At 42.8% G+C, this 20,277-nt stretch overlaps 1 protein-coding gene across 1 annotated transcript in view; it reads left to right on the top strand.

The window, feature by feature from the left end:
• Positions 1-20,277, top strand: part of prx (periaxin) — a gene marked incomplete at its 5' end in the record, with an annotated part of 44,555 nt that overhangs the window by 21,684 nt on the left and 2,594 nt on the right. The window contains 9 exons of the mRNA XM_079513847.1: positions 96-203; positions 2,041-2,166; positions 4,109-4,265; positions 5,619-5,812; positions 6,235-6,479; positions 6,809-10,828; positions 10,913-11,163; positions 11,332-14,082; positions 14,266-20,076. Coding sequence (XP_079369973.1) covers positions 96-203; positions 2,041-2,166; positions 4,109-4,265; positions 5,619-5,812; positions 6,235-6,479; positions 6,809-10,828; positions 10,913-11,163; positions 11,332-14,082; positions 14,266-20,076 — 13,663 coding nt within the window. The remainder of the gene's footprint in view (positions 1-95; positions 204-2,040; positions 2,167-4,108; positions 4,266-5,618; positions 5,813-6,234; positions 6,480-6,808; positions 10,829-10,912; positions 11,164-11,331; positions 14,083-14,265; positions 20,077-20,277) is intronic.

Here is a 20,277-nt window from a genome sequence, read left to right as displayed (position 1 = left end):
CCTCCGAATTGTGTTGCCTATGATTATGAAACTCATAATAATTATGGACATGTCTTCATGCATTTTGATTACACATACATACTTTTATTTGGTAGGTAAAAGACAGGAGGCGGGCGCCCCCGTCCGACGGACCCCCTTCAGCCCCCTGCAGTAACCCCCACCATAGTGGCTCCACAGACGAACAGGACAGCCCAGAGAGAGTGGTACGCACACACTCGGCCGGGGGACTGCATCCCCAAGTCAGACCTCCCTTTTAGTCAAACCTGCGTGGCCGGTTAAGACTCACTGCTGTAGGTTAAAAATCACCCGTGGCTCAGGACATGCGTAGTGGGTTATACAACTAAAACGTGCTGCGGGTTAAGAAAAATCACCTGTGGCTTCCGGTGAGGTTAGGGTTAGGTTAGGCTTTGGGATAGTGTTAGTAATGGTCTGACCCACACTAGGGCTGCATGATATGGACACAATGTCATATTTGGGTATTTAGGCCAAATATTGTGATCGATACGATATTACCGTTAAAATGTCATATTCTATATTTTAAGTGTTGCAACATTGAAAACTACTATTCAAAAAACACAGCAATAACAAGTCAATATCACTCACGATATATCAACGATATATTGACATACATTCTCTCAGATTAATTAATATACCCACTGCAGTACTGTATACTCAAACTCAAGTAGGCTAAAGCAGTGGTTTTCAAACTTTTTCATACAAATTCATTTGTATTTGGCCACGGTTCCCCCATATGAAAATATCTTTCACATTTATTGTTTATTTGTTGAAAATAACAGATACAAAGCCACAATGCGCCACAATGTGACTAATTTTTATGCTATTTGATGAACTCATTTAGCTGTGGGCCCCCTGCCTCCAGACCCCACTTTGGGAACCAATGGGCTAAACAAAGTATAATATTTCTCTTCTGTGGCATGTTCTTATGTGGTTACATATTCTCAACTGACCACGGCGACTGACCTCTTGACCCTCCCATCCCCGGGCCCTGTAGTCCCCATAGACTGGAACACAATAACCAAGTCTGAACTGCTGAGGTCATTCTCTGCCACATAAACAGCCTTTCATTTTACCCTGTTCAGCAGGGATGCCAGGGCTTGGCTAGGCTTTTTTCAGCCAACAGCAGCAGGTGACTGCTGGATGCAGGGGGGCTGACAACAAAGAACCTCTGACCATGGCACATATATATGAAACCATGACACAGGTGCTGGGGCACTCAGACACATTGTAAACACGTGGCCCCCTTTCACAAGCCAAAACACATGCAGTGGTTGGTTATTTATTTAGACTTTGATTTAATCATTCATTCATTCATTCATTCGTTAATTCAGTCATTGAATCAGAACTAGGATCAGAATAATCTTTATTGTCACATGTGTGCCTTTAGGTATACAACAGTGGGTGACATTTGTTTTTGTGCAAGCTCCATCGTCTGTGTTTTCTTGAAACCAATGAGACACCATTAGGAACAAGCTAGCCACTGTGACTGCTAACTTCAACTTGTTGCTGTATGTTTTAGTGGTTTTCTTTAGGCAAGAATGTGGTTTGAGGGGCTGATGAAGTTTTACCCTTAGGCCTATATGACGAGGAGACTACCTGGTATTGAAAAATAACCGAATGCAGTTGAAGATTAAGCAAAACCAAACCATAACATAACTGGGCTTCAATCGGGCTTCGGGAGAATTATTTTCCGATATGATGTTGTTTTAGTTGCTGCTTTAACTAGCAGTTGTCCTAGTGGCAAGCTTCTCTTGTACTTTATTGTGTTGTAGTTTTTACATACAGTAGTGCTGTCGGTGCTGGCCACAATGGATGAATAGACATGAATTGAATCAATCACATTGCAATGCATATTAACCACTTAAACCCCAGCATCTGTATTCTGGGAAAACCTTTGCAGAATATATGTCATTTTCGATGTCATTTTCATGTAGAGCGAAAACAGAAAAGCCACTAGAGTAGAGCCCTGAGGTACTCTGCTAGACACCGTATGTGGGGTTTATGTTTGCTTCTGTTGTCCAGGTGCAGAAGGAGAAGCTCCATGCGGAGCTGAAACAGGTGCTGAGCTTGAAGAGGAGCCATCTGAGAGAGACCACCTGCCAACTGGCCACACCCGAGATGGATTCATCCACAGAAGAACAGACTGCGGTACGAGACATAACAAGTCAATATAAAATGCACACATGACCTGAAGGTCATTTTACTTAAACACGTAACCAAAATAGCTGATTTACAAGCTCACAATGCGTTGCACTCTTGCTGGATGTAGGGCCGGATCTATCATATGGGCACTTTGGGCACGTGTTCAGGGGCCCTTGGGCACCAGGGGCCCCTCAATTTTATTTGTATTATTATTCTTTTTTTAGCTCCACAGAAAATGTCCCTGCTAATCCGAATGAAATAAATGGTGTCTAAAAAGATTAGCGTTTTATTGTTGGTGAGAAGGCAGCTGAAAAGTGCAAGCTGCGATAAGCTCCTGTGTCATTCAGCGAAGGTGGTGTAATCAGTGCATTTGTGCGGATCGCCCGGAATGTGTTTGTTACTGCCTGGCTGTCACTCTGGGGCGGGGTAGGCGACCGGGAATAGGCCAATATAACGGCATAAAACCGCCCCAAAACGGCCCAAAACAGCCAAACTTTTGCACGCGCACAAAGATTTACGCGTGCATGTGAAGAGGGGCCCTTCAAGCTTCAGTGCCCAGGGGCCCTCAGAGGTGTTAATCCAGCCCTTAATGGACCGATATAAGGGTATGGCCCTAATAAGGGGACCATTCGCACTTACAACAAAGTCATTTGAAAGGAGAAACATATACATTTAATTTTGATAATCAAGCAACCTTTCTTTTCTGTCAGCTGGATAGACAGGCATGAATACATTTTGTACAGTGACAAGCAACAAAAATGTCCATTGTCGTCAGTGGAGGGAACCAAGATAATAGAAATCATGTAGATTACTTGGTTATATAATTTGTATTTCACATCAAGATTATTGCATTTTAATGCAATTATTCAGCACTAATCCAGCACTGTCACTACTAACTAAGTGACTGAAACTCTTGTCAAATTGTTTATTGTGGAAAGGCTTTTATCTAGTATGGATACATCATACAATGTATGCTGGTGTTTCCTCAGGCGACTTAACTCACTGAAACTCTTGTCACACTGCTTGTGACAAGAGTTTCCTAAATCATCTGATGACGTGCCTTTACTTCTCCTGGTAGAGTCTTGGTAAACTGTTGGTCACTATAAGATGTTGGTTGGTTTGCGTCTCCTTGTTTCTGGCTGGTTACATAGCTGTTGATTTGCTGACAGGCTTCTGTGCAGACTTGTCCATTCCTCAGCATTTGGCTACTGCTACTATTTACAACTGTGTTGTCCACGGTCCACCAAAATTGTTATGACTTATCAAAAATAAAAAAATAAAAAGAATGACTCGTGTATAATTTAGAAAAGCTCTGGCACTCAGTCACACAGGAAAAGCTTCTGTCCCCCATGCTTCTCCTCAGCGGGTTGACCAATAGTCTCAACTTGCACGCGGAAATTGACTATTAGCATATTTTTTATGTTTTTAATCACCAGTTTGAATTGCCAGTTCGACCTATGAGATCTGTAGTTGTGGTTACTTACAGCCCCGGATGTATTAATGTCATCTTTTTGAGGGGCGCCTATATGCCCAGCTTTGTGTGTCTGTGTGTACCACGGAAATGATTTGATTGGCTGAGCACGGAATATGATGTATGATGATGTATGACGATAAGAGCGATCACCGATCACTTAACACAAGTGTAATTTTTGAGTGGTGCAAACCACTCCAACAACTGGCTTTGTACCCGTGTTTGTTCGTACCAAAAAAACGAGCATGGTTGCTATGGTTAGTATGTGACGTCACTGCACCACTCAGTTCACACGGGTGTGATTTTTCATATTCCATCAACATTGCTGGCCCACAATAACCTACCTGATCTGGTGGAGACCTGTGCTTCGAGGAACACTTTTTGTAGTTCATAATAACTGTGCCTGTGTGTCTAATGTGGGGCTGTGTGTGTGTGTGTGTGTGTGTGTGTGTGTGTGTGTGTGTGTGTGTGTGTCAGGTGGAGGATAATGGTGAGCCTGTAGAGATTGTGGTGGAGACTGAGGCGGAGGCTGGAGCCAGTGGATACAGTGTCACCGGAGGAGGAGAGAAAGGAATCTTTGTAAAGGATGTTCTCAAAGACTCTCCCGCTGCCAAGCATCTCAGCCTGCAGCAAGGTAAGGGTCACATTTCTTTACATCTCAGCCTGCAGCAAGGTAAAAGTCACATTTCTTTACATCTCAGCCTGCAGCAAGGTAAAGGTCACATTTCTTTACATCTCAGCCTGCAACAAGGTAAGGCCAAGGGTCACATTTCTTTACATCTCAGCCTGCAGCAAGGTATGGGTCACATTTCTTTACATCTCAGCCTGCAGCAAGGTATGGGTCACATTTCTTTACATCTCAGCCTGCAGCAAGGTAAAGGTCACATTTCTTTACATCTCAGCCTGCAGCAAGGTAAAGGTCACATTTCTTTACATCTCAGCCTGCAGCAAGGTAAAGGTCACATTTCTTTACATCTCAGCCTGCAGCAAGGTAAGGCCAAGGGTCACATTTCTTTACATCTCAGCCTGCAGCAAGGTATGGCCAAGGGTCACATTTCTTTACATCTCAGCCTGCAGCAAGGTATGGCCAAGGGTCACATTTCTTTACATCTCAGCCTGCAGCAAGGTAAAGGTCACATTTCTTTACATCTCAGCCTGCAGCAAGGTAAGGCCAAGGGTCACATTTCTTTACATCTCAGCCTGCAGCAAGGTATGGGTCACATTTCTTTACCGTTGTGTTTAGCGAAACATTTAAAAGCAAACTGCTTCTGGGAATTCATACATGCTCCTCTGTGCAGCTTTTCGAGGGGCACAAGCCTCTCCTATATTCAGCTATAGTGTAGATTTTTGTCCTAACACAAACATTACATGCCATTGACAATGAATGGAGAATTGACGTCATGTAGACGAGCAAATCGGCTATTCACGTCCTTTACACAAAGCTTAAATAACCCATTGATAATGAATGGAGAATTTACGTCATGTGTCTGAACAAATCGACATGTTACAGTACGTCATGATGATGTATGATGATAAGAGCACCCCTCACTCCACACGGGCGTGATTTTCCACAAAGAGCAACTTCTTGTAAATGCACGCTTAACATTTCTGAGGGGCGCTAGCCCCTCCTATATACAGCTTTAATGTTTGTCTTTCAACGATGCTTGTTTAAGAAAACGCCATAGACAACAAAGAGAAATGTAATGTTTGTTTTGAGGACTAAAACAAGCATTAGCACCCGTTGCTTAAACAAACATTATGTTGTAATTGATGTTGTAAGATGATAAGAGCGCCCCTCACTTCACACGGGTGTGATTTTTAGTATAGCCTACAGCTCTAAAATACGTGCAGCTGCCGTCTTATTTATTTACATTTATTTATTTGTTTATTTGTTTATTTGTTTGTTTGTTTGTTTGTTTGTTTGTTTGTTTGTTTGTTTATTTGTTTGTTTGTTTGTTTGTTTGTTTGTTTGTTGTAATCCTTGCAGGTGACCAGGTGCTGAGTGCCAGAATCTACTTTGACAATGTGAAGTATGAAGATGCTCTGAAGATCCTGCAGTGTGCAGAGCCATATAAAGTCAGCTTCCTGCTGAAAAGGACCATCCCTATTGGTGAACTCGCAGTGAGGCCTAGGGTTCCAAGTGTCGAAGTCAAAGGACCCATGGCCAAAATGGCCAAAATGGTAGTCACATTTTTTTAATGGTTTATAGTATAAGGCATTGCAACAACTATCAAAAGCAGTCATAATATCAGAACTCTTTTATTTTATACAGTATTAGCCTACTATTTCACTGAAATTTGAATGTGCAGTTCTCAATAATATGTCAAATGTACAGCTTTGAATTGTCTTTGTAATTGTTTTGTCTCATTCCAGTGAAAGTACAGATTGACTTTTCTCAAATGTCTAATATAAACAAAAAGGAAATAGATGTTTTGCAGTGTCAAAATACAAGCTCAGAGTTGTGTTGTTTTTGGTCCAATATATCTATACATAAGGCTTAAACAAAGGCTCAGCAGGGGTGCACAATACTATCAATTTGGATTATAGCATGATTACTACCTGTCCATTTTCATACCACCCCTAATCTACTATATGTGTTTCAGAGTGTCAAGGCCCCAAAACCATTCAAGGTCAAGAAGAAGAGGGGTGGACGTTTTGGTCTGAAGAGGTTGAAGGAGAAGAAAGGCAGAGAGGAGCTGGTGATAGAGGGAACTCCACCCGGGCTGGAGCTCAGCGATGTGGATGTTGAGTTTTCACTCCCAAAGTTCAAACAGAGTAGTAGCTCCAAAGCTGAAGAAGAAGCAATGGAAGGAGCAGCAGTCTCGGTGAAGAAAAAGAAGAGGATCAGGTTGGTGTTCTGTGATTATCTGTAATTCACATGCATGTTCTTCAGATAAGTGAAGGGATGCACAGAAAGGTTGTTTGTCTTCAGTGAGGCTCAGTCATTGTTTGTGGACAACCAAAGTCAAATTTATCGTCTCAAGTCAACATATTGGGCAACCTTGTGCATGCAGTTGCTTGGGAAATGTTATTATATATGATTATTGGAAAGCTGATGCAAGGTTTAGTGTACCTCACGTAAATAACCTATTTCACCTCTGAATCACAGCCATTGTGTTTACTGATGATGTTATCTCTCTATTTTTCCCCCTGTGCTATGCACTTTTAATCTCTCAGGTTCCCCAGAATGAGAGCGAAGGGTTTTTCTGGAGCAGCAGCAGGGGTGAAAATGGATACGGGCAACCTAGAGGGCCAAGAGGATGCCAAAGAACCTGGAGCAAAAGTCAAAGTCAAAGGAAAAGGACACAAGTTTGGAATCAGCTTTCCCAAATACAAGCACACAAAATCGGACGCCCCCTCCACTAGCGGGTTTGCAGAGTTGAAACCGCCCGATGTGAAACTTCAGCCACCATCAGTGGAGTTCAGTTTGTCTGGTAATAAGGATGGTGATCTGGAGATGGAGAAGGGAGGAGCAAACTTCACAGCACCTGAAGTGGAATTTGCATTTCCTGCAGGGAAAGCTGACATTTCTTTGCCCACTGCTGAGGCAAAGGTAACTGTCACTGCCCCTAAGGTGAGTGGAGATGTGGATGTCGGCAAAGGAGATTACAAGCTGAAAATGCCTAAACTGAAGCTACCTAAATTTAGACTGTCACGCCATTCTGATGAAATTGACGGCGATGCCAAGATAAAAACCGAGGGCTCTGGGAAAATCGGTTTTAAAATGCCCCATATTGACGTATCGGCTCCAAAGATGGAAGGAGACCTTTCCTTACCTGGCAATAAGGGTGGCATGGAGGGAGATATCAAATACAATGAAAGACTAAAAGGAGGGATTGAGATCGACCTCCCTAATCTTCAGGTCTCGGGCCCAAATGTTGAGGGAAACATTGAGGGGATAGAGGTCCCAGGGAAGGATGCATCCATTAAGATGCCATCTATGGACATCTCTGTACCACATGTACAAGGAAAACTTGGGGACCTGGAGGCAAAGATGGGAATCAAAATGCCTGCCATTGATATAACTGCACCTGCCGTGGATTTTGAACTAGATGCTGGACAGAGAGTTGCTGATGAGGTGGATGGGTCCTCCTTTAAATGTCCCAACATCTCTATGCCAAATTTTGACATCTCTTTACCAAAGATGGGAACGCCTGATTTAGAGATTGAATGTCCAGATGGTGATGGGAAAGGCAGCCTACCTTCTGTTGATATATCCTTGCCAAAGATGGAAATACATGATGTGGATATGGGGCACTATGTTGGTGGAGATGGGAAGTTCCGGATGCCTGACTTTGACATATCTCTCCCATCAATTACATCACCAGATAGAGACATAAGTATTGAAGGACCTGAGGTCAAAGGAGGCTTTAAGTTGCCTGAAGTAGACTTGTCTCTTCCTACAGCTAAAGTGGAAGGAGATATCGACATTGAAAGTAGTAAAGGGGGAAACTTTAAGTTGCCATCATTTGACATCTCTCTTCCAAAAATGAAGACCGGTGAGCCTGAAGTCAACATTGAAGGTCCTGGAGGCAAAGGAGGTAAATTCAAAATGCCCAAATTTGATGTTTCACTTCCAAAGATGAAATTGCCAGAAGGTGATGTCAAAATAGAAGGACCAGAGATGAAAGGAGAGATGGAAATGCCAAGCATTGATATGTCACTTCCCAAAGGCAAAGCAGAGGGAGATATTGAGATTGAAGTAGGTGAAGGAGGGAAATTCCATATGCCCTCCATTGACCTTTCACTTCCTAAAATGAAAGGTAAGGGAGGAGAAATTGATATTGAAGGACCTGAATTGGAAGGCGGAATGTTCAAAATGCCATCTATTGACATTTCACTCCCCAAAGGAAAAGTTGAAGGTGATGTCCACTTTGAAGGTCCTGAAGGAAAAGGGGGGAAATTCAAAATGCCAAAATGTGATGTTTCACTTCCAAAGATGAATCTACCAGAAGGTGATGTTGAAGGTCCAGAGATTAAAGGGAAATTTGAAATGCCAAGCATTGATATCTCACTTCCCAAAGGACAAGTTGAAGGTCCTGGAGGAAAAAGTGGCAAATTCAAAATGCCTGAATGTGATGTTTCATTACCAAAGTTTAATCTTCCAGAAGGGGGTGTCAAATTAGAAGGACCAGAAGTGCCAAACATTGATATTTCACTTCTCAAAGGCAAGGCAGAGGGAGATATTGAAATTGAAGGTCTTGGAGGAAAAGGAGGGAAATTCCACATGCCCTCAATTGACCTTTCTCTTCCTAACATGAAAGGTAAGGCAGGAGAAATTGACATTGAAGGACCTGAATTGAAAGGTGGGAAGTTCAACATGCCATCACTTGATATCAGCCTTCCTAAAATAAAATCACCAGAGGGAGAAATGAAGATTGAAGGCCCTGATGTAAAAGGAGGAAAGTTTCACATGCCATCTATGGACATTTCACTTCCCAAAGGAAAGGTTGAAGGTCCTGACATATCCCTGCCAAAAAGTAAAGCAGAGGTGGACATTGAAGTTGAAGGAAAGGGAGGGAAGTTTCAGATGCCCTCATTTGATATCTCTCTTCCTAAACTGAAATCACCTGAGGGGCATGTTGATGTGGAAGGGCCTGATATCACAGGAGGCAAAATCAAGATGCCTAAATTTGACATTTCACTTCCCCAGGGGGCGACAGAGAGTGAGTTGAATGTTAAGGGTGGTGGAGTAAAAGGAAGCAAAATCACCATGCCCTCAGTAGACATTGCTGTGCCCAACATGCAGCCACCAGAAGGAGAGCTAAAGGTTGAAGGCCCTGGAGTTAAAGGACATAAGATTGAACTGCCAACCATTGACTTGTCCATTCCCAAAGGAAAAGCAGGAGGAGATGTCAATCTTGAGGGAAGTGGTGGGAAGGGATCCAGGTTCAAGTTACCCATTTTTGACATTTCCTTCCCAAAGAGGAAATCCAAAGAACTCAATGTTAATGTTGAAGCCCCAGAGGTCAAAGGAGGGGCAAAGTTCAACATGCCATCACTTGATATCTCTCTTCCAACTATACAATCCCCAGGAGCTGAAGTACAGATACAAGGTCCCGAAGCAAAAGGAGGGAAAATGCAAAAGCCCTCTTTGGACGTGTCACTACCAAGCATCAAATCAAAGACAGGTGATGTCAATATTGAAGGCCCTGAATTGAAAGGCGAGGTGGAGATTCCATCAATTGATGTCTCACTACCTAAAGGAAAAACAGATGTCAGTATTGGGGGAGGAGACATCAAAGGAAAGAAAATCCACATGCCTACGATTGATCTTTCTCTGCCCAAAGGGAAAGTTGAAGGCAAAATAGACACTAAAGGACAAAAATGTCCTGTCCCAAAAGTAAAGTCGGAGGGAGACGTGGAAACCAAGGGAAAGGGAGGAAGGTTCCATTTACCCAAAATTAATATATCTCTGCCTAAAATGAAACTGAAAGGAAGTGACATTAACATTGAAGGACCTAATGTTAAAGGAGGGGGGATCAAAATGCCAACAATAGACATCACACCTCCTAAGGGTAATGCAGAGGGTGACCTCAGTGTTGAAGGGGAGGGAAAGGAAGGTAAATTCAACATGCCCGCTGCAAATATAGCCCTCCCTAAAGTAAAACTACCTGAAAGAGATGTAAAGATTCAGGGACCTGAAGTTAAAGGTGGGACATTTGAAATGCCAAAACTCGACCTGTCATTTCCAAAAGGTAAAGCAGAGGGAGATATTGATATTGACGTTCATTCAGGAAAAGGTGGGAAATTTGAAATGCCTAGTGTTGATGTATCACTTCCTAAAGGCAGAAGCAAGGGTGAAGTCAGTCTTGAGGGCCCCGATGTAAAAGGAGCGAAATTCCACTTGCCATCTTTTGACATTTCACTCCCAAAAGGAAAGGTTGAAGGTGATGTCCACCTTGAAGGTCTTGACGGAAAAGGAGGTAAATTCAAAATGCCCAAATTTGATATTTCACTTCCAACCATTAATCTGCCAGAAGGGGATGTAAAATGTGAGGGTCCAGAGATGAAAGGGAAAGTTGAAATGCCAAGCATTGATATTTCACTTCCTGAAGGACAAGTTGAAGGTGATTTCCACCTCGAAGGGCCTGAAGGAAAAGGAAGTAAATTCAAAATGCCCAAATTTGATGTTTCACTTCCCAAGTTTAATCTTCCAGAAGGGGGTGTAAAAGGACCTGAAATGCCAAGCATTGATATTTCACTTCCGAAAGGCAAAGCAGAGGGAAATATTGACATTGACGGACATGGAGGAGCTAAATTCCATATGCCCTCAATTGACCTTTCCCTTCCTAAAATGAAAGGTAAGGGAGGAGAAATTGATATTGAAGGACCTGAATTGAAAGGTGGAAAGTTCAACATGCCATCACTTGATATCAATCTTCCTAAAATAAAATCACCAGAGGGAGAAATGAAGATTGAAGGCCCTGATGTGGAAATAGGAAAGTTGCACATGCCATCTATTGACATTTCACTTCCCACAGGAAACGTTGAAGGTGATGTCCACCTTGAAGGTCCTGAAGGAAAAGGAGGTAAATTCAAAATGCCCAAATTTGACATTTCACTTCCTAAAATGAATCTGCCAGAAGGGGGTGTCAAAGTAGGAGGACCAGAGATGGAAATGCCAAGCATTGATATTTCACTCCCCAAAGGCAAAGCAGAGGGAGATATTGAAATTGAAGGTCATGGAGGCAAAGGAGGAAAATTTCACATGCCCTCAATTGACCTTTCCCTTCCTAAACTGAAAGGTAAGGGAGGAGAAATTGATATTGAAGGACCTGAATTGAAAGGTGGAAAGTTCAACATGCCATCATTTGACATTTCACTTCCCAAAGGAAAGGATGAGGGCGATGTCCACTTTGAAGGTCCTGAAGGAACAGGAGGTAAATTCAAAATGCCCAAATTTGACATTTCACTTCCTAAAATGAATCTGCCAGAAGGGGGTGTCAAAGTAGGAGGACCAGAGATGGAAATACCAAGCATTGATATTTCACTCCCCAAAGGCAAAGCAGAGGGAGATATTGAAATTGAAGGTCATGGAGGAAAAGGAGGAAAATTTCACATGCCCTCAATTGACCTTTCCCTTCCTAAACTGAAAGGTAAGGGAGGAGAAATTGATATTGAAGGACCTGAATTGAAAGGTGGAAAGTTCAACATGCCATCATTTGACATTTCACTTCCCAAAGGAAAGGCTGAGGGCGATGTCCACTTTGAAGGTCCTGAAGGAAAAGGAGCCAAATTCAAAATGCCCAAATTTGATGTTTCACTTCCAACGTTTAATCTTCCAGAAGGGGGTGTCAAAGTAGAAGGACCTGAAATGCCAAGCATTGATATTTCAACCCCCAAAGGCAAAGCAAAGGGAGATATTGACATTGTAGGACCTGGAGGGAAAGGAGGGAAATTCCACATGCCCTCAATTGACCTTTCCCTTCCGAAACTTAAAGGTAAGGGAGGAGAAATTGAGATCGAAGGGCCTGAACTGAAAGGTGGAAAGTTCAACATGCCATCTCTTGACATTTCACTTCCCAAAGGAAAAGCTGAGGGCGATGTCCACCTCGAAGGTCCTGAAGGGAAAGGAGGTAAATTCAAAATGCCCAAATTTGATGTTTCACTTCCAAAGATGAATCTACCAGAAGGTCCAGAGATGAAAGGGAAAGTTGAAATGCCAAGCATTGATATTTCACTTCCCAAAGGACAAGTTGAAGGCGATGTCCACCTTGAAGGGCCTGAAGGAAAAGGAAGTAAATTCAAAATGCCCAAATTTGATGTTTCACTTCCCAAGTTTAATCTTCCAGAAGGGGGTATCAAAGTAGAAGGACCGGAAATGCCAAGCTTGGATATTTCACTTCCCAAAGGCAAAGCAGAAGGAGATATTGAAATTGAAGGACATGGGGGCAAAGGAGGAAAATTTCATATGCCCTCAATTGACCTTTCCCTTCCTAAAATGAAAGGTAAGGGTGGACAAATTGAGATTGAAGGACCTGAATTGAAAGGTGGAAAGTTCAACATGCCATCACTTGATATCAATCTTCCTAAAATAAAATCACCAGAGGGAGAAATGAAGATTGGAGGCCCCGATGTAAAAGGAGGACAGATGCACATGCCATCCATTGACATTTCACTTCCCACAGGAAACGTTGATGGTGATGTCAATATTGACTGTCCTGAAAGAAAAGGGGGCAAATTCAAATTGCCCAAATTTGATGTTTCACTTCCGAAGATTAATCTGCCAGAAGGTGATGTCAAAGTAGGAGGACCAGAGATGGAAATGCCAAGCATTGATATTTCACTTCCAAAAGGAAAAGCAGGCGGAGATATTGAGATTGAAGGTCATGGAGGCAAAGGAGGGAAATTCCACATGCCCTCAATTGACTTTTCCCTTCCTAAACTGAAAGGTAAGGGAGGAGAAATTGATATTGAAGGACCTGAACTGAAAGGTGGAAAGTTAAACATGCCATCATTTGACATTTCACTTCCAAAACAAAAAGTTGAAGGTGATGTCCACCTTGAAGGCCCTAAAGGTAAAGGAGGTAAATTCAAAATGCCCAAATTTGATGTTTCACTTCCAACCATGAGTCTACCAGAAGCGGATGTCAAAGTCGAAGGTCCAGAGATGAAAGGAAAGGTTGAAATGCCAAGCATTGATATTTCACCTCCCAAAGGCAAGGCAGAGGCACATATTGATATTGACGCACATGGAGGCAAAGGACGCAAGTTTCATTTGCCCACATTTAATATCTCTCTTCCTAAAATGAAAGGTAAGGGAGGAGAAATTAACATTGAAGGAGCTGAATTGAAAGGTGGAAAGGTCAACATGCCATCAGTTGACATGAACCTTCCTAAAATAAAATCACCAGAGGGAGAAATGAAGATTGAAGGCCCTGATGTAAAAGGAGGAAAGATCCACATGCCGTCTATTGACATTTCACTTCTCAAAGGAAACGTTGAAGGCAATGTAAATATTGAAGGCCCTGAAGGAAAGGGGAGGAAAATCAAAATGCCCACATTTGGCATTTCACTTCCAAAGATGAATCTGCCAAAAGGGGGTGTCAAAGTAGGACGACCAGAGATGGAAATGCCAAGCATTGATATTTCACTTCCCAAAGGCAAGGCAGAGGGAGATATTGAGATTGAAGGTCATGGAGGCAAAGGAGGGAAATTCCACATGCCCTCAATTGACCTTTCCCTTCCTAAACTGAAAGGTAAGGGAGGAGAAATTGAGATCGAAGGGCTTGAACTGAAAGGTGGAAAGTTCAACATGCCATCTCTTGACATTTCACTTCCCAAAGGAAAAGCTGAGGGCGATGTCCACCTCGAAGGTCCTGAAGGGAAAGGAGGTAAATTCAAAATGCCAAAATTTGATGTTTCACTTCCAAAGATGAATCTACCAGAAGGTCCAGAGATGAAAGGGAAAGTTGAAATGCCAAGCATTGATATTTCACTTCCCAAAGGCAAAGCAGAGGGAGATATTGAGATTGAAGGTCATGGAGGCAAAGGAGGGAAATTCCACATGCCCTCAATTGACCTTTCCCTTCCTAAACTGAAAGGTAAGGGAGGAGAAATTGAGATCGAAGGGCCTGAACTGAAAGGTGGAAAGTTCAACATGCCATCTCTTGACATTTCACTTCCCAAAGGACAAGTTGAAGGCGATGTCCACCTTGAAGGGCCTGAAGGAAAAGGAAGTAAATTCAAAATGCCCAAATTTGATGTTTCACTTCCCAAGTTTAATCTTCCAGAAGGGGGTGTCAAAGTAGAAGGACCTGAAATGCCAAGCATTGATATTTCACTTCCCAAAGGCAAAGCACAGGGAGATATTGACATTGAAGGGCATGGGGGAAAAGGAGGGAAATTTCATATGCCCTCAATTGACCTTTCCCTTCCTAAAATGAAAGGTAAGGGAGGAGAAATTGATATTGAAGGACCTGAATTGAAAGGTGGAAAGTTCAACATGCCATCACTTGATATCAATCTTCCTAAAATAAAATCACCAGAGGGAGAATTGAAAATTGGAGGCCCTGATGTAAAAGGAGGAAATATCCACATGCCATCTATTGACATTTCACTTCCCACAGGAAACGTTGAAGGTGATATCCACCTTGAATGTCCTGAAGGAAAAGGAGGTAAATTCAAAATGCCCAAATTTGACATTACACTTCCTAAGATGAATCTTCCAGAAGGGGGTGTCAAAGTAGGAGGACCAGAGATGGAAATGCCAAGCATTGATATTTCACTCCCCAAAGGCAAAGCAGAGGGAGATATTGAAATTGAAGGTCATGGAGGAAAAGGAGGGAAATTCCACATGCCCTCAATTGACCTTTCCCTTCCTAAAATGAAAGGTAAGGGAGGAGGAATTGAGATTGAAGGACCTGAATTGAAAGGTGGAAAGTTCAACATGCCATCTCTTGACTTTTCACTTCCCAAAGGAAAGGCTGAGGGTGATGTCCACTTTGAAGGTCCTGAAGGAAAAGGAAGCAAATTCAAAATGCCCAAATTTGATGTTTCACTTCCCAAGTTTAATCTTCCAGAAGGGGGTGTCAAAGTAGAAGGACCTGAAATGCCAAGCATTGATATTTCACCCCCCAAAGGCAAAGCAGAGGGAGATATTGACATTGAAGGACCTGGAGGAAAAGGAGGAAAATTCCACATGCCCTCAATTGACCTTTCCCTTCCAAAACTTAAAGGTAAGGGAGGTGAAATTGACATTGAAGGACCTGAATTGAAAGGTGGCAAGTTCAACATGCCATCATTTGACATCAGTCTTCCTAAAATGAAATCACCAGAAGGGGAATTGAGGATTGAAGGCCCTGGTGTAGAAGGAGGAAACATTCACATGCCATCTATTGACATTGCACTTCCCAAAGGAAAGGTGGAGGGGGATATCAATGTTGAGGCAGGTGGAAGCAAGGGAGGAAAGTTCAGTATGCCTATGACTGATGTATCACTTCCTAAAGTGAAAGCTAAAGGTGTCGATTTAGACATTGAAGGTCCTGAAGTCACATCTGGTAAAATGGGGGGCGGCCTCCATATGCCAACACTTGATATTAATGTCCCCAAATTTGACTTTGGCTTCAACCTCCCATCTCTACAGAAAGACAAAAAACTCAAAGTGGACACCAGTGATCCTGGTATGCCTTCCTTGCCAATGGTTGGCACAAAAGGCGATATTGGAGCAGATCTAAGCCTCAAAAGCGATGTAAAGCCATCAATCAAGCTTCCTACTGTCAAGCTACCAACAGTTGACATCTCTGCTCCCAAAGTGAATCTTGACTTTGGTCTGACTAAACCTAAAGGGGACGACGTCGAATTGGAACTGCTGAAAGCAGAGGGAGGGAGGCCATCCTCAGGAGGAAGCTTTGACATGCCGAACATTTCCCTAAAAAAGCCAAAGTTCTCTCTGCCCAAATTTGGTGGCAGAGCCAAGAGTGCTGATTGGGAAGGACATGGCCCCAAGGGCAAGATGTCTCTCAGCCCACCGAATGTAGAAGGTGACATCAGAGCACCGTCAGTAGAGTTTGATGGAGATGGGAAAGTTAAAGTCAAAGGTAAAAAGCCTAAAATCAAAATGCCCTCATTTGGAATTTCTAAAAAGGATGCCGATATGTCTGTTTCCTGTCCCGAGGTGGATGTCAAGGTGAAGAAAGGGAAAATTGACATTCCTAAGCCAAAAATCAGTGTAGAGGGTCCTGAAGATGAATCTAAACTCAAACTGAAGTTACCCAAGTTTAAAGTTTCACCATCTAAAGGCAAACTACCAGAGGGAGAGGTTGTTGCTGCACTAGAGGGAGACATGGGGGGGAAAGGTGGCTTTCATGCACCAGATGTCACGATCAAGCTACCAAAGTTTTCCATGCCTGGGTTTGGATCCAAAGACAAGAACTTAGGCAGGCCAACCGGTGACATTGATGCTAAGGCCAAGGTCAAGCTGCCCTCTGTCGAACTGTCACTGCAATCTGCTAAGACAGCAGAAACAGAACTCCTTCTTCCCAAAGCTGAGGTGGATGTCTCTGAAGCTGATATTAGAGGTTATGAGGGAAATCTCAAAATCCCCAGAATTCCAACTATTGATGTCTCTGTTCCCAAGATAGACTTAGATGTGTCCCTCCCTAAAGTTAAAACAGAGGGAGAAGGGGTCAAATTCAAGTTGCCAAACATCAAAATGCCTGATATTGACATGTCACTTCCTAAAGTAAAAACTGGTGGTAACATTGAAGTTGATGCAGAAGGGGGGAAGCTCAAGATGCCTCACATTAACATGCCTGATGTTGATATTTCTCTTCCAAAAGGAAAGTCTGGAAAGATTGATGGACCAGAAGTGGAACTGAAAGGTGATGCAGCAAAATTCAAGATGCCACAAATTGCAATGCCATCAATAGATCTTTCCTTTCCCAAAGGGAAATCTGGAGACCTAAATATACCAGATGTTGAAATAGAGGGAGAGGAACATGGAAAGTTTAAAATGCCTCATGTAAAAATGCCCAATGTTGATATATCTCTCCCTAAAGTAAAAATGGGAAAGATTGACACACCAGACGTAGATGTTGATGTTGAAGGAGAGGGAGGCAAATTCAAAATGCCTGGTATTAAAATGCCAAACATCAATTTTTCACTACCCAAAGGAAGTCCTGGTAAGATTGAAGGCCCAGATGTTGAAATAGAGGGACACGGAGGAGGGAAATTGAAAATGCCTCATATGAAAATGCCTGAAATTGATATTTCATTGCCGAAAAGAAAGATAGATGGCCCAGAGGTTGAAATTAAGGGGGAGGCAGGGAAGTTTAAGATGCCTCATGTGAAAATGCCTAATGTTGACATATCACTTCCTAAAGGAAAGATGGAAGGACCAGATATGAAGATCAAAGGAGAAGGTGGGAAATTCAACGTGCCACAAATAAAAATGCCCAGTGTGGACATATCTCTACCTAAAGGAAAAGGTGGGAAGATAAGTGGATTTGATTTAGAAACGGAGGGAGTTGAGGGAGGAAGGTTTGAGGCACCTCATGTCAAAATGCCAAATGTTGACATATCACTGCCAAAAGTAAAAACTGTAAAGATTGATGCACCAGATGTGGATGTAGATATTGAGGGTGAAGGAGGAAGATTCAAAATGCCAAAAGTCAATATAGCACTGCCCAAAGGAAGGTCTGGAAAGATTGAAGGTCCAGAGGTTGAAATTGAGGGACAGGCAGGGGGCAAGTATAAGATGCCTCATATGAGAATGCCTGATATGGACATTTCTTTTCCAAAAGGAAAAACGGATGGTGCTGATGTTGACATTGAAACGCCTCATTTACAAATGCCACATATTGACTTCTCTCTACCCAAAGCAAAGACCAGCAAAATTGAGACCACAGACTTGGATGTAGAATTCGACAGGAAGGGAGGAGAATTTAAATTGCCTACTGTTGACATTTCACTACCTAAAGGACGGACTGAAGTTGGAGGGCCAGATACAGAACTAAAAGCAGGAGGAAAATTCAAAATGCCACACATGACGCTGCCCTCGGTAGATATTTCACTACCAAAGGGAAAGTCAGCAAAGATGGAAGGTCCCGAAATTGAAGGACTCAGAGAAGGGAAATGTAAAACACCTCATATGAAAATGCCTGAAGTGGACATGTCTCTGCCCAGAGAAAATATTGAAGGACCAGAAGTTGAAATGGAAGGAGGAAAATTAAAGATGCCACATATTAAGATGCCTAATGTCAGTATATCATTACCTACCCGGAAATCTAGAGACATTGAAGGTCCAGAGCTAGACATAAACATGGAGGGAGGAAAGGTCAAAGGGGCAGATATCAAACTTCCGCATGTAGACATAGTAATGCCAAAGGGCAAATCAGGCAAGTCTGAAATTAAACTACCCAGTGCTGAGGGGATGGGGAAGATCAACGAGGAAAAGGTGACATCACCATACCTTGATTTGAGTATTGCAAACCCTGAAATAGAAACAGACGCTCTTGGGAAAGCTGGTCTCCATGTTGAGGGAGATCACAAGGGTTTGAAACTCAAGATGCCAACAATAGACATTGAAGGTCCAATGGGAGACCTGGAGCTCGATTTTGGCCTTCACAAAGGAGAAGGAAAGAAGAACAGGAAGAAAATTGAATTACCTGATTTAGATCTCAACACATCAGGAAGAGGTGTAAAGGAGCCTAAAGTAAAAGGAAATAAATTCAAGATTGGAATGCCAAAAATGAAAGGCAGTGGAGACACAACAGTAGAGGTTATACAGTCTGGAAAGGGGAAAGACAATGAAGGGGCGAGCAGTCGTTTCAAAATCGAAAAGGCTAAACTTGGAAAGGGCAAGGTTGAGCTGCCGGAAGTTGAACTTAGCAGCCCTAATGTCTGCCTCCCTGATGTGGAATTCTCAGGTCACGAACAGACAAATGACAAACTGAAAATAATACAAAGCTCAGGGTCAGTGGCAGAAAGTGACCACAGTCTGTCAAAGCCTAGCCTGGAAATCAAAGCCCCCAGAATACCTGACATAGAGTTTGACATCAGTGCATCACATGAAGAAGAGGATGATGATACACGAAAGGCACAGAAAATCAAAGTTCCCAAATTTGGTGTCCCATTGCCCGGCATCTCCTCTCCTGAAGGAAGAATGAACGTATACGGGCCAGAAATCCGCTACGAAGGCCCCAAAATGCCCAAAGTAAAGAAAGCGGTGTTTGTTCTGGCAAATCAACCTGAAACAGATGAGTATGAAGCATCTACAAGCCTCCCTGAGGAAGATGTCAAAATAAAGATTCCCAAAATCAAAATGAAGCCGACATTTGGAAAGTCAAGCCCCAAAGATAAAGGAATCGCTGTGAAAACAAGTGAGGTGCAAGGTGAGGATATATCAATGGGAGGGAACATTAAAATGCCCAAAGTCTCTTTCTCTACAGCGCATACAGACTCTTTTGATGTTACACTCAAAGAAGGTTCAAGTTCAAGCCTCATCAATGAGAAGGATGCAAGTTTCCACAATGGTTCCAAGGATGACAAAGGCAGGTTCAGTAGTAAAATCAAATTTCCCAAGGTGGAGTTGTCCTCTCCTTACACCAAGATGAGTAGCGGGGAGGAGGACACGGAAATGACTGTTCAATTGATCAGGGATTCATCACCGGGAGCTGCAGAAAGAGAGCACAAAGGGCTCAAAGTCAAATCCGGCAAGATGTCCTTTGCCGGCATCAGTGAAAAGAAGGGAGGCAAAGGCAGAGGATGGGAAGAAAAGGAGGAGATGGAAGCCAATGTGAGAGTGGTGTCATCTTATGCCAGGACGGAAATGTTGGACCGGGACAGTTCCGAGTCTCCAGACCCGTGGTCTGGAGACCTCACCATGGACATCACACCAGGAAGGGCCCATACTTGGGATGAAGTAGAGGTTGAGAGCGGAGAGCAAGAGTCTTCCCCCTGGTTTAAAGTGCCCAAGTTCACCCTGAAGCCGCACTCCACAGGTATGATTAAAATCAGGATCAGAAGAATGACAATTACATTACATTGAAGGATACATAATTGTTTAATTTCATAATAGAATGAGCTATCCATCAAAGAACCGTGCGCTGCAGTATTCTGATTCACCTATTCTGAATGATTAATATGCCCAACAGAGTCTAGTTATTTACTTGATTAAGAAATCCTTTACATAATTAGAAACT

This window comes from Electrona antarctica, assembly GCF_951216825.1.
Source record: "Electrona antarctica genome assembly, chromosome: 11".
NCBI classification, from domain to species: domain Eukaryota; kingdom Metazoa; phylum Chordata; class Actinopteri; order Myctophiformes; family Myctophidae; genus Electrona; species Electrona antarctica.
The sequence above is the reverse complement of the archived record's forward strand: the minus strand, read 5'-3'. Positions and strand labels throughout refer to the sequence as shown.